The sequence below is a fragment of the Castor canadensis genome, chromosome 7 (assembly GCF_047511655.1).
Source record: "Castor canadensis chromosome 7, mCasCan1.hap1v2, whole genome shotgun sequence".
Lineage (NCBI taxonomy): Eukaryota > Metazoa > Chordata > Mammalia > Rodentia > Castoridae > Castor > Castor canadensis.
This window is the reverse complement of record NC_133392.1, coordinates 104,232,030-104,246,891: the sequence shown is the minus strand read 5'-3', so window position 1 is coordinate 104,246,891 and position 14,862 is coordinate 104,232,030. Positions and strand designations below refer to the sequence as shown.

Below are 14,862 nucleotides of genomic sequence, written 5' to 3'. Positions count from 1 at the left end.
AAGTTTATTTTAAATTGCATATATTCAAATTATACATGTTTTGATATATATGTCCATACATAGAAACACATAGATAGTGAAACAATTACTAAATTTAAACAAACATCTCAATTACTGTATGTATATACTGAAAGCGCTTAAAATCTCTCATAGCAAATATTCAGAATACAATACAATATTATTAACAATAGTCCTCATACTAAACCTTAGATCTCTAGGCTCATTCATCCTACATGACAGCAATTGTGTTCCTTTTGACCTACATCTTCCCATTCTCCACCTCCATTCAGGCTTTTAAATTCAGCTGAGATGCTACAAAAGAGACATGAGCTATCATATAGTAAGAAACTAGGCCTTGACTTGTATATTTCAAAGTTTTCTTAATCTAGCAGTTCTCAAGTGCTCCTATGGCTGACTCAATCCAAGGGTTACAACAAATTGTTGTGTGTGTTGCTCCCTGTACAACACACAGAGGAAAGGGAGGGTAGATTCTTAAGGAAGAGGGATCTTTTTTCTTATTTGCACAGATCTGTGGATAAACACCCACCTGACTATATCCTGTGCCCCACATCATCTTTCCATCCAGAAAAAATTCCAAGAACACAAATCAAAGTGTAGTTTTTTTGGGGGGGGAAGGGCAAAGCCCCAGTAAAGTTATATTGAAATGTGAAGGCAGGAAAGTACACCAAAAGAGAGCAGGGAGCGGTAGTGAGATGGCTCAGAGCCAAAGCCTAGTTTCTTATCATACAATAGCTTATGTCAGATGCTTTTCCAGAATCTCAATTGCTGTCATGTAGGATGATTATGTCTAGAGATGTAATGTTTAGCACAAGGACTATAGTTAATAATACTGTATTGTACACTGAGAATGCTCTAAGAAAGTAGATTTTAGGTGCTCTCAACACACACAGACACACGCACAAACACACAGAAGCACTGCAGGAGTTTGATAGAAAATAAAGTACTTGAGAACTGCTGAGTTTATCTGGTGTTGAAGTTTTTCCCCGATTTTATGCCACCTTGTCTTACATTTACATTTGCTGAACTACTATAGCTAGATGTATGCTAAATTATGTTTTAGCAATACGCAAATTAACCCCCAAAATCTACATTCAGTGCCAGTACCTCAAAACAATTTCTACTTAAGGTTGTGCTCTATTTTGTGGGTTTATCCTTCTCTATGTTATGTTAATGATAAATAAAATTCCTTTATTTCTGCACTGGAAAAGTTTAGTTTGAAATGCAAAAGCAATCTTTAAAAAAATTAATTGTGTATAAAGATTAACTTGACTCCCATTCAGAGAAAATTTAATGCCAGAAGAAAAAGAACCACAATGCCAACTTCAAATAAGAACCACAATGCCAACTGGGAATTATATCAGTGTTTGGATTAAGTTTCTATTCTAGTCTAGCCTTTTCATATGGTTTGGGCCCTGTGATTTTCTTCATATAGTGATAATATGTTATGTGATTTCTGATATGTCATCTTGGTAAAACCTTGAGGTAAAAATAAAACCATCAGATCCTTATCTGCCTCTTGAAAGCCCAGTGTATGGTGAAGACACCATCTTAAGCGTCTCCTTTGGGTTGGTTTGTTTTCTTTTCTGCTAGAAGTCACCCCTCATTTTACTTAATATCATCTTATCTCTTTTCCCGTCCTTCATCCCCAAATGCTACTCTTGCCCTCTTCTGTGTGACTTTACTTTACTGAAATTGGACATTAAACATACATGAATCCTTCATCTCTTTTGGAAGCTTCATTTAGTAAATCCATGTTGTATCATTTTAATTCAGCTCAATTTGATAATTATTTATTGGCAGTCTTGAACCATGGGACAAGGCTCTGAGAGAACACAAGCTGAAGGAAATGTAGATTCTTTGCTCAGTGAGCATTCAACACATAGCAACAACACGATAACAAATTGCTGCAATTTCTTTAACACTCACTTTGTGTCAGGACTTCTTAAACTTTTACTTGTGAACCCTGTGATACGAATATTCTTATACTCATTTACCAGTGAGAACATTGAGGCTTTTGAGGTTGAGTGGTCTTCTTAAGATAAGAAAACCAGTAAGTGGTAGATTTGAGAATTGAAATGATGACCTAAATCAATTTCCTAAACCCAACAAACAAGTGGAGGATGATAAGAAAAGTACACACAAAACTATAACCAAAATATTGATCCACTAATGTCTGCCACCATCTACTTTGAGTAATACCCCTTCCAAATTCTCTCCTTATATAACAGCAATCATCCATTCAACTGCAGGATCCATCTAATCCTATTTACTCTAGCCCTTTCTCTGTCTTAACAGTTTTAGCACTTAAATATCCATCCTTACAACACCATGTTTTGGGACTGTAATAGCCTGTTCTCACACAGTCCTCCCTGACCTGTTTTACTCTGAGAAATTGGTTTTTATCATGCTCCTACTAGACACATTTCAATCACTGTTCTTAGTACAAAGTCCACACTCCTTAGTCTTGAAAAGAAAGCCCTTCAAGACCTGGTTCTTGTTTTTTTTTCTCTGCCTTTACCCTAAATTTACCTGTAGGGACATCCAATTGTACATTCACAAGGAAAATTTATTTTGTACTTTCATTTCCTTAAACATAGTAAGCCTTCTGACTATCTTTACACCTATTTGCATGCTATCCTATCTGGAACCTGCTTCTTTGCCAGAGTGATTTCTAGCCATCTTGCAAAACCTAGCTTTACTGTCTCCAAGCTGGGCTTCCCTGACTTGTTCCCTGCCTAGTTGAATGACATGGCAATACCTGCGGATTTCATTACAATCTGCTATCCTGTTGTCAATAAAACTCACCCTATTCCATGTGACCCAGCAGCACTTTGTCTATTTCTAGCCCTAGGCCAAAAGCTTCTATCAGGCAAGGACTGTCATATATCACACAGGCATTCAATTAATGATTATTTAATGAAAAAAAAATGAAGGGATCTCTCAATAGTTTCTGTTGATTGTGGAATGCATTTCCTGAATTCCCATTTGATATGAGCACTCTCACTCACCAACTGGAAATGTCACCCACAACCCACATTAGATATTAATGCAGCAGCCAGAAACACTTTAATGAATTTCAAAGGCTTAACACTCCTAATAGTTTCTGTCCTTCCTATTCTTTGTAGAGGTTCTCTCACACACATTCATGTTAATTAATAAAACTAAATATTAAGAACAATACAAAATGCCTTTAAGTGTGTGGATGTTCAATGATGTCTCCTACTGTCGAAGGGTATGGAAACAGAATTGGTACCATATCTTCTGCTTTTAAATAAGATGCCCTCTGGGGCTGGAACTGTGTCCTTGATACAGCCTTCCTGTTTTAGGGCTTGCAGACTTGCATAGCATTCTTTTTCTCTAACAATAACAGCAATAAAAATAGCATGGACTTCTTATAATCTTACTCATAGCCCAAGGAAGGAAAGATTACAAAATTGTGCCAATATAAGATCATTAAAGGAGATCTCTACAGGTCCCAACAAGTCCCAACAAATGCTTAGCAAACGCTTTATATAATATGGAGAACAGTATAAAAGAGGCATAAAGATACATGTGCTATGAATCTTTAGGAAAAGACATTTGATGTAGCACGTAAAAGTGGACTGCCACAGGGAGACACAATCTTTGCTGAGAAGTCAATCTTAAAAGAGCTTTCTAGGCCAGAAAATTATTTCTTTATAAATCTTCTTTGAAGAAGTATTTTGGGGCATCTACCATGTGACCTTTAGTTTGTGTTGTGGTTTTTATATGAAATGTTCCTCAAAGGCTTATGTGTTGAAGGCTTGCTCCCCAGTTGGTGTGCTGGGAATGTCCCTTGTATATCTTGTCCCCTATCAGTCTTTGCTCTGTCTCTTCTCTTCACTTTCTGGCCACCATGAGCAGTTTTTCTCTGCCACATCTTTATGCCACCATGATGTTCTGCCTCACCAACAGGCCCTTAGCAATGGAGTCAGGAAACAATGGACTGAAACTTCTGAAACTTAGCCAAAATCAATCTTCCCTCCTTTAAATTGTTTCTATCAGATATTTTGATCCACTATTTTTAGTGTGAAGTACAAAAAAGTAAGGTAGTAAAACATTAAGTTTTAAGAGGGAAAAAGTTTTTGAAGAATAGAGTTGCATTTCAGACTAGGAAGCTGTATCACTTCCTAGATGTTTCTGGGGCAGATTAACCTCCCTGTACCTGAGTTTCCTCACTTGTAAAATGTTGATAGTAGTCCTACTTCACAGATTAATTCAGAAATTTAAATAAGATAATGTGCTGTAAGTTCCCAGCATAGTGACTGGCACAGGAGGTGGGCTCAGTAAATGGTGTTTTTCTACCTGCTAACATTTGTTTAATACACCTGGAACTAGGTCTGCTTAGTGCCAAATGAGAAGCCTATAGAGAAAAACTGTTAGGAATGAATCTGTCTATATAGTCATCCTATCTATCTATCTATCTATCTATCTATCTATCTATCAAACTATCTATCCGCTATCTATATATCTGTGCATTTAGCATATTTACAGTATTCACTTACATATATGTTATACCTGACCTCTAGGGATAAACATATTCCTGTCCTTGTCTCCTTCCTTTAAAAATTGTAACCTCCTTAGGAATATGGTTATTTCTAGTTTACCTTTGTATCTTTCTAGCAGACAACATTGTGGCACATACACTAAATATAAATATATACAATATATAACTGTTGGCTCTCTGTGACTAGGTGATTGGACTCTGGAAAGTAAAAATAATGTCTGACTTAAAAAAATGTTTAATTACCATACTATATCTGAACAAAGGACAAAATGAAACTTCCCAATTTGGGTCTAGTTTCTCAATCCAAACCCTCTAAGCTCATCATTATCCTCATACAGCACACTGTGTTTGTGTGCTTTGAGGGTAGGAAATGATGGTTTACCCACTGTATGCCAGGCCCCTTAGATTACCAAACAACTTTCATGATGACTCACATGAGGTACCCTGGTAACTCCATGGTACAGAGGAGAAAACTGAGGCTGAGAGGCTAAGACTATAAAGTCAGGCAGCTCAGCAGATGGGAGTACTGAGATTTACTTCTAGAACAACTTTCTGCTTTCTCTCAGCCCCACAACACTCTGTCTGCCTTTGTTACAGCACAAATTAGAGGTGGGAAAGAAGACCATGAGGCAAGACAATAGGCTGGGAATGGTAGTGTAGGGTCTTGTTTGCTCTGTGACACACACATTTTTCCTTGTGATTCTTGATGAGGCTTACATCACCAGGACTTTGCCCAACATCTGCCTTATCTAGTAAATGACAAGACCATAGAGAAAAAGTATTATTTTAAATAGAACCCAACTTCCTAAGTTCATATGTTAGTGTCCACGCAGAAATGCAAAATACCTTTTACATGACTAAGACCTCTTCTCTGAATAATCAGGACTTTTCCAGGAATGAATAGGATTTTATTTCACAAAGTGTTAAAATAAGCTAAGCAAGTGTTCTTTTAAAAACTACTGCAATGGAGCATTATTCACAATAACTAAGTTATGGAAATAGCCAAGATGCCCCACTACCGTTGAATGGTTTAAGAAAATGTGATATTCATAGACAATAGAATTTTATTCAGTCACATAGAAGAATTAAATGTTGTCATTTGCAGGTAAATGGATGGAACTGGAGAACATCATCTTCAGTGAAGTTAGCCAGGTTAAAAAGGCCAAAAGCTGCATGTTTTGTCTCATATGTGGAATATCTGACCTAAAAAAACACAAGCAATATTATGAAAAACAGGTCATGCCAAGGGGAGGTCACATAAGAGAGGGGGAAGGTAAAAGAAGGTGAATATGTCTGATGTACTTCTTATACAAAGATGAATGTAGAATTTTTAAACCTATTGAAGCCACCATAAAAAAGGGACTAAGGTAGAAAGAAGAAAATTAGAGGAGATGAGATGAACCAATTTGGGTTATAATATATATATATATAATATATATTATATATATATATGGAAATGTCACAGGGAAACTCCCTATGCAAATATCTTAAACAAATAAAAAGGTCATTCTTTTTTCATTTACAAAATTGGAGAATAGAAGGGCAGAACAGGAATTGCCTGGTGGGTGGGACTAGTACCAGTGGGAGGAGAGAGGAGGTGGGGAAAGGGTATGGGAGGGTGAATATGGTGTAAATACTGTGTACACATGTATACAAATGGAATAATTATACCTGTTGAAACTATTCCAGGAACAAGGAGAGGGGGAATAAAGGAGAATGATGGAGAGTGTGAACTCAAGTATGATATATTTGTTATATTGTAAGAACATTTGCAAATGCCACACTGTACCACCCAGCACAACTATATGTATATATATAGATATATAAAACAATATAAAACAAAAAACTACTGCAATGGACTGGGCATAGTGACTCACATTTGTAATCCTAGGTACTTAGAAAGCCAAGAGTAGAAGGATCATGTTTTTAGAGGCACCAGCCCAGGCTAAAAAAATTAGCAAGGCCCTATCTCAACAAATAAGCTGGGTGTGGTGCTTGTGCTTGTGATCCCAGATACTCAGGAGGCCATAAGTAGTAGAATTGCTGTCCAAGCTGGCCCTGAGCAAAACTGAGAGACCCTACCTAATTAAAAGGGCTGGAAAACTACTCAAGTGGTAAAGTGCCGGCCTAGTAAGCACCAGCCTAGTAAGCACCAGACCTTGAGTTCAAACCCCAGTACTGAAAAAAAAACAACCGCTTCCCCTTCAAAAAACTACTACCATGATGAAATTCTCCAAATGTTCCAAAATACATTTGCTGGTAGGAAAAGCAACAGAGAAAGTTCATTTGTTTGTAGCTTCCCTGATATTTTAATTATATCTTCTATATTCTCCAAATCTCATAAACCCAACAATTTTAATTTTAAAATTTTTAACAAAAAATTTAACCTATATGTATGTAATAGTAACTTTGAAGTATATCTTTTGCCAGTCTCAAAAATTTAATTATAAATGCCAATAAGCACATTTTGGTTTGGTCACAATAGAAGGTAATGTTTTGAAGAGCCTGATAAATTTAAATTTTCTTATGTATTTTTGTGATAATCATCAGTTTAACTCTGTTAACTACTAAATGACATTTGAGCCTGCAAGTCTGCCAGAAAATGACATTCAATTCCTAGCTTCTTATATGACCTTGAATTACTTCGAACATATCTGAACCCTCTTAGGTGTCTGATATGAAGGCTATCTGGTTATTTTCTACTGTTCTTAAAGAAAAATTAATTGTTCCTCCATAAGTGTGCTGCATAATTGCTCAACTCACAGAAGAAACTTAAGAGTACTTTTAATGAAGGGCTATCATAAATGAGAATTCCTTTGGGATTTGGATCAAGCCAAACCTTTAGGTTCTTTGTTTCTTGATAGTTCTCCCACGAATCCCACTCCTATCCCTATCAGAGATATGTTAATCCTCACAACAGTGTTATGGAGAAGGTAATATTAATTCTATTTTATAGATAATGCAGCTAAGACTCAAGGAATTCAAGTATTGTACCCAGATCATGCAACTATCAAGTGCCAGAGACAGGGTTTAGAAATCTTTATTTGACTAAATCTAATTTTTTCACAGAAGAAAATACCGAGTACAAGAAAGGAACCAATCTAACATAAGTTCAGGTACAGAAGCATGAAGCCAAGTGGACAATATAACATCTTGTTTTCTTTGTACCTGTTGCTACATATAAGAACTATCATTGCAAAGCTCAGGCTAGGGAGATTCCAGAAAAGATTTAAGTATGAAAAGCAGTTGTACTGGACCAAGGGAACCAAAGAAATCTTTTTCATAAATCTCTGCCAGTGTGTGACAATGTCCCAGACATTTTGAAACTAGGAGGTCAGAGTCTGCAGTGCATGATTTCAGCCTGTGTGATGCAAGATCCCAGCTTCTGTTTCTGGGAAAGACTGTCCTTGTACAAAAATGGAAATACTCCTAAAATTTCCGGAGTTAAAATATCTCCTTTTTGAAATGAGAAAAGTAGAATGTAGGTTTTAAAATTGTCTTTAATTATGAATTGACCACTGTAGTAGGTTGAATTATGTATCCTCAAAAGCTGTTGGAGTCCTAATAGCTAGTGCCTGTGAAGGTGACCTCATTTGGAAACACAGCCTCTGTAATGATCAAGTTAAGATGGGATCTTTAGAGTGACCCTAATCCAAGATTTGTGCCTTTATAAAAAGGGGGAAACTTGGACAGAGATGGACATGTATAAAAGGGAAAATAAAATGAAGGTACTCAGAGAATGGTCAAGAATGCCAGCTAACCATTAGAACCCAAGAGTGGCATGGACAGATCTGTCTCACTGTCCTTGGCAAGAACCAGCAATACTGACAACTTGATCTCAGACTTCTAACCTCCAGAACTGTGAGACAATCCTCTTTTGTTATTTGAGTGTCCCAGTTTGTGGTAGTTATGGAAACTAGGAAACTTGGTTTTGCTTTTTTTTTTCTTTTAGAAATGTTGCTAGTTCTCAAAGTCTGGGAACCCTTGAGTGAATGACCTCAAGGTCACATCCAATTCTTAGGTTTTATGATATCTTACACTTTGGAACCTCCTTTGCAAGCATTCTGTTCATTCACCAGGGTTCTTCCAGGATTGGTGACTTCTTGAGTCTTCTCGAGATGGCAGAGTATGATTCCAGGAATGGGGAGAGAGAGGATAAAGGAGAATGGTGGAGGGGGCAAATTGAAGTATGATATATTTGATACATTGTAATAATAGGGTGAGTGGGCAGATGCTGTCTACAAACATCTCTTATCATTATAAGAGATGTTTAATGCATTTTAATGCATTCCAAGGGTCCCCATCCTTGCTGGCTCTGAGAATGGGTCACTTAAGACGTTGCAGTTTCCTCATGTGAAGTAGACTTCACCCACATTTTCTGCTGAGTGAAATAAGCCAATACCACTTACTGAAAGTGCACGTAGGCAGCCCATACTGATGCCCATCTTGGTTTTCTTGGTTTTTACCTTTCCTCTTTCACTTGAAATATACCTACTCTGCAATGCCTTCCTTGACTTCAACCTGCCATTAGTATCTGTACCACTGCTGTGGTTTTTATAATATATACCCTTCTGCATTGTAATGAAATTGGGTCAAAAGAACAGAATTCGGTGGTTTTGAGCATAGTTTCTTGGTTTCAGATTATCTACGTTTATAGTCATCACTGCAACACTTAGAGATGTGCACCTTATACAACTGAATTCTCTGACATCAGTTTCCTCATCTTTAAAATAAGGTTAATGTTAGTACTTATATACTGGAGGTTTTTCAGGATTAAATGAGTTAATGTATAAAACACATGGTATAGTGAACATATGATAGAATTAAGACATACAATGATACCATCTCATGTTCCTTTTTACTTCTAGGGTTTCAGATAAGGAGCTACTACTTTGATATATCACCAGAGATATGATTTTAAGATCTTTACTTTATGGTTCTCTTTCTTAACCATCTGCTCCTTCTTCATGCATCCTCCCAACCCAGGATCTTCTTTCCTTAATGCTGTAATAATAACCACCTTTATCTCTGCCTAATGCTTCAAGAGTGTTCCAAGAACTGTACTATTCTTTATAAAAGTACAGAGGTAGATTTGTTTTCTAGAAAGTTTAAAAGACATAATATACGTGAAAATGCCCAAGGAAGAATCTGGTCCAGAAATAGCTTGTGGATGCATCCAAAGAATGTTTATTAAATAGCTGCTCTTTACTTAGTGTTGTGCTGCTGGGTGCTGGGGATGCAGTCCTTGCCTTTATTGTTTACTGTCTGTGAAGACCAGGGACAATTGTATACATTGCCTTGCAATGTGATGAGTTGTATTGGAAGGAGGAGCCAGGTCCTATGGGAACATGCAGTACATGTAATTCACTCTAGGAATAGGACAGCCTTCTTGTAGGAAATAGGATCCAGACTGGAAATTAATCAGTAATTCATTAACCCATTAATTAATGGAAATTAATCAACCTTGTAAAAAGAGAAGAGTATCCCAGGCTACAGGGAAATCACATGGTAGAAACCATGAAGGTGCAAGGCATTACCATTCTTTTGAACAACTGCAAGGAGATCCTAGGAGTTGAAGAGTAGGGGGGATATGTGTGGGCCAGACTGTATAGGACTTTTATGCTTCTGCTTAGATTTTTCCCTGCAGGCAATGGGTAGCTCCTCAAGAGTGTTAGACTCAGAACTAACAGGACAAGATCTGGATTTTATACTAGCAGTAGTATGAAGGATAAGTTGCAAAGGACTGGAGTAAAAACAAAAAGTATTTTGTGAGGTTTTTGCAAAACCCTCCATTAGAAAAAAAAAGTTAAGGATCAAAACTAAATGATGGAAGCAAAAAGGCTAATGAGGAGAGTAAGTTGAAAATGAGATGTAAGTTTGCACCAATTTTCATAGGGGTGTGATTGTATGACATCTTTTAATGACTTAGTATTAGATACTTCAAGAATTCACAAGTTTTTCTAGATGGAGTAACTGTAGTGGTAGGAATTTTGAAAATGTCAGAAGTGATCTTTGAGTAGTAAGGACTTGAGGATGTCTTACTTATTCTTCAGTGGAAGCAAACTTCCCAAAGGAGGTGAACTTGAGATCATAAAATTCCTAAAATTATCAATTCCTTCCTTATTTTCTTTAATATGGAACTGATTTCAGATTAATTCTATTTTTATTTTTATCTTACAGACCCCTGTCCCTATTTCTTTGGTAGGTGATTGCCAAACGCCAAGCTCCTATCAAGGACAGTATTTCCTTCTCTCATAGTAGCCTAGTTGCCAGAGTTGGAAGGATGGGTGTTGGTGTTTTCTGCTATGTGTACACAGATGGACCTTGAAGGATATCTACTTTTACTCCCATCCTAACTATACAGGAATTAATGATGCCTCTGAGTAGTGGGAAATGTAGAATAAACCCTTAGAGTTATCATAATTGCATATAAGTGATGAATTAAAGAAGGAAAGAGACTGTGGACATATGTGTTAAGCATTTTTTAAAAAATACTATTTCCTGTTTGAAGTAAGGCACAAAATGTAATGTGTATAACTTGGTACCTACATTAATTTGGGAACTGGCTCATCCATTATCATGGGGATTGCTTTTCAGCTCTGATTTTATTTTGAAGGGAATAGAGAAGTGTAAAAGAGGGAAGCAGGGCCTTCTGTAGGCACAACTGCTGCATAGAACTCAGCAAACTCTGTGAAGATTATCACATGTGCACTGGGAAATTATCATGAGGCACGACCAAATTTATCTTAGATAAACCTCTCCAAGCCCACGTGGCAAAGCAATAAGGTTTTGCACTTGACTGTTTTGATATTTGATAATTTATTGCAATTACATATGTTGGCCTAGTATGAGGAAACAGATAGGAATACCTTAGTTAATTTCCCAGAGTAAGACTAGGGAAGCTACAAGAAAACATGTAGTCAGTGTTGCTGCTACATGGGGATAGGTCAGGCAAAACAAGAATTTTGAAATGCATTGGTTTCACCAAGGGTTTCTTTGGGCTTATCTAGATTTTCTGTTGAGAAGAGTTTATTTCTATTAAAATGATACCAGAAATTTAGACAGTTCTTTTCTTTTTTTTTCACTTTTTTTTAGAAGTACTGGGATTTGAACTCAGGACCTCACACTAGGTAGGAGCTCTATCACTTGAGCCACTCAACCAGCCCTGCTTTGTGTTGGGTATTTTTGAGGCAGGGTCCCATGAAATATTTGCCTGCACTGGCCTCAAATTGCAACCTCCTGATTTTTGCCTCCTTAGTAGCTAGGATAACAAGCATGAGCCACTGGCATCCTCCCAGGACAGATAATTTTCATTTAATGATCTGATTTCCTCTAGACATCCCCTTTTCCACCCAACTCCCATTATTATTACCATCATCATCATGACTTTAGCCTAGATTCCACATGTGAGTAAAAACCTGTGATATTTGGCTTTTTGAGCTTGGCTTTCTTTGCTCAACATGATGATCTATTATTCCATCAATTTTCCCGCAAATGATGTAATTTCTTTCTTCTTTATGACTGAATAATAGTCCATGGTGTATATATACCACATTTACTTTATCCATTCATTGTTTTTTGGGCACCTAGACTGACTTCATAGATTGGCTATTATGAACAGTGCTGCTATAAACCTGGGTGTGCAGGTATCTCTCTTGTATGTTGATTGACAGTCCAAAAGAAGTGTCACAAACCTATCATGAATGCAAGTGTGTATCAACCCTATACAACATCAGCAATACTTAGGAAGGGGAGAAATACATAATCTTCCATTTACTTTATCCCAAACCTAATTTGGATTTTGAATCTAACACTGAAAAAGAATTTCACTACAAAAGGTATGAGGAAAAAGGCAAACACAAATACATTGAACTTCAAAATGGTGACACATACATCAAAGCACAGAGCAGAGGTCTGAGGAGAGGAGAGAGACTCAAACAGCCTCTGTGGACTCCCCCACCTGACACAAAATGTTAAAGAAAGAGGATGCAAGAAATACCAGGTACTGGCACAAAAACAGACATGAAGACCAGTGGAACAGAATAGAGGACCCGGATATGAAGCCACACAACTATAACCAACTTATCTTTGACAAAGATGCTAAAAACATACGATGGAGAAAAGACAGCTTCTTCAACAAAAACTGCTGGGAAAACTGGTCAGCACTCTGCAAAAAACTGAAACTAGATCCATGTTTATCACCCTATACCAATACTAACTTAAAATGGATCAAGGATCTTAATATCAGACCCCAAACGCTAAAGTTGGTACAGGAAAGAGTAGGAAATACTTTGGAAGTAATAGGTATAGGCAAAGACTTTCTCAATGGAACCCCAGCAGCACAGCAACTAAGAGAGAGCATAGATAAATGGGACTTCATAAAACTAAAAAGCTTCTGCTCAACAAAAGAAATGGTCTCTAAACTGAAGAGAACACCCACAGAGTGGGAGAAAATATTTGCCAAATACACGTCAGACAAAGGACTGATAACCAGAATATACAGGGAACTCAAAAAACTAAATTCTCCCAAAATTAGTGAACCAATGAAGAAATGGGCAATGAACTAAACAGAACTTTCTCAAAAAAACAAATTCAAATGGCCAAAAAACACATGAAAAAATGCTCACCATCTCTAGCCATAAAGGAAATGCAAATTAAAACCACACTAAAATTCCACCTCACCCCTGTTAGAAAATCCATCATAGCAATACCACTAACAACCGGTGTTGGTGAGGAAGTGGGGGAAAAGAACACTCTTACACTGCTGGTAGGAATGCAAACTAGTACAACCACTCTGAAAAAAAATTTGGAGGCTACTTAAAAATCTAAACATAGATCTATCATATGATCCAGCAATACCACTCTTGGGGATATACCCAAAAGAAAGTGACACAGGTTACTCCAGAGGCACTTGCACACCCATGTTTATTGCAGCACTATTCACAATAGCCAAGTTATAGAAACAGTCAAGATACCCCACTACTGATGAATGGATTAAGAAAATGTGGAATTTATACACAATGGAATTTTATGCATCCATGAAGAAGAATGAAATCTTATCATTTGCAAGTAAATGGATGGAACTGGAGAACATAATTCTGAGCGAGGTTAGTCTGGCCCAAAAGACCAAAAATTGTATATTCTCCCTCATATGCGGGCATTAGATCAAGGGTAAACACAATAAGGGTGTTGGACTTTGATCACATGATAAAGTGAGAGCACACAAGGGAGATATGAGGATAGGTAAGACACCTAAAAAACTAGATAGAATTTGTTGCCCTCAATGCAGAGAAACTAATGCAGATACTTTAAAGCAACTGAGGCCAATAGGAGAAGGGGACCAGGAACTAGAGAAAAGGTTAGTTCTAGAAGAATTAATTTAGAAGGTAACACACATGTATAGGAAAGCAATGTGAGTCAACTCCCTGTATAGCTATCTTTAGCTCAACTAGCAAAAACCCTTGTTCCTTCTTATTATTGCTTATACTCTCTCTTCAACAAAATTAGAGATAAGGGCAAAATAGTTTCTGCCTGGTAGCGAGGGGGTGGGGGGGGCAGGGGGTTATGGGAGGGGGCAGGAGGAAGGGGGGAGAAATGACCCAAACATTGTATGCACATATGAATAAAAGAAAAATAAAAGAAACACCAGGTACCAGTTACAACAATAAATACAGACTCTCCATCAGGAAAAAAAAATTCTTTCATAGAATAAAATCTTAGAACATGTAAAAGGAACAATCACAGAATAAATTACAGTGTGAGAAAGTAGCAAAAGGGACCAATAAACTAACTTTTCTAAGCAGTAGCAGTGAAATGTCCAGATAAAGAGAATAAGATAAATGAATCAATAGCATTTGCACCAGTGAAAGAAGAATGAGTTTCCAGGACCTTTATTTCAGCTGCCTTCACAAGGTAGATCAGGAGAGCCTGAGGGAAGTAACTGTCAATTATTCCATGAGGCTCCTGAACTTTGTTGAGAACCCACCACATTGAGATCATGGTGCTGGGCCACAGGCAGTAACTGGCATGAAGATAAATGAGTCACTATCTGTATCCTGAGCACACAACAAAAACAAAGTTCAGTGTCGTGGGGAAGCAGACAGGTGCTCAGCTCCAACAGTAAAGGTCAGCTTGAATAAGTGCTAGAATCAAGGTAGGAAGCTTAGAGATCTAGCAGAGTTGGAAAGAAAAGAAGGAGCAGGGTTTTTTTTAAATGTTCACTAAATGCTTAATAGAAAAGGGTGAAAAACAGTGATGAGATTCAGAAAAGAGTGAAATGGAGCAAAAGGGATAGTACATGTAAGGGCACGGGTTAG

The 14,862-nt window shown here is 37.3% G+C and overlaps 1 protein-coding gene across 2 annotated transcripts in view; it reads right to left on the bottom strand.

The window, feature by feature from the left end:
* Nucleotides 1–14,862, bottom strand: part of Ptger3 (prostaglandin E receptor 3) — a 171,819-nt gene that overhangs the window by 29,091 nt on the left and 127,866 nt on the right. Inside the window, exon 4 of one of the 2 annotated variants that reach the window (XM_074079762.1) lies at nt 5,607–5,749. The exons of the other annotated variant lie outside the window; for it this stretch is intronic. Within the exon in view, the coding sequence (XP_073935863.1) occupies nt 5,632–5,749 (118 nt within the window). The 3' untranslated portion in view covers nt 5,607–5,631. Of the gene's footprint in view, nt 1–5,606; nt 5,750–14,862 lie in introns of those variants that run through there. 2 annotated transcript variants of the gene reach the window in all.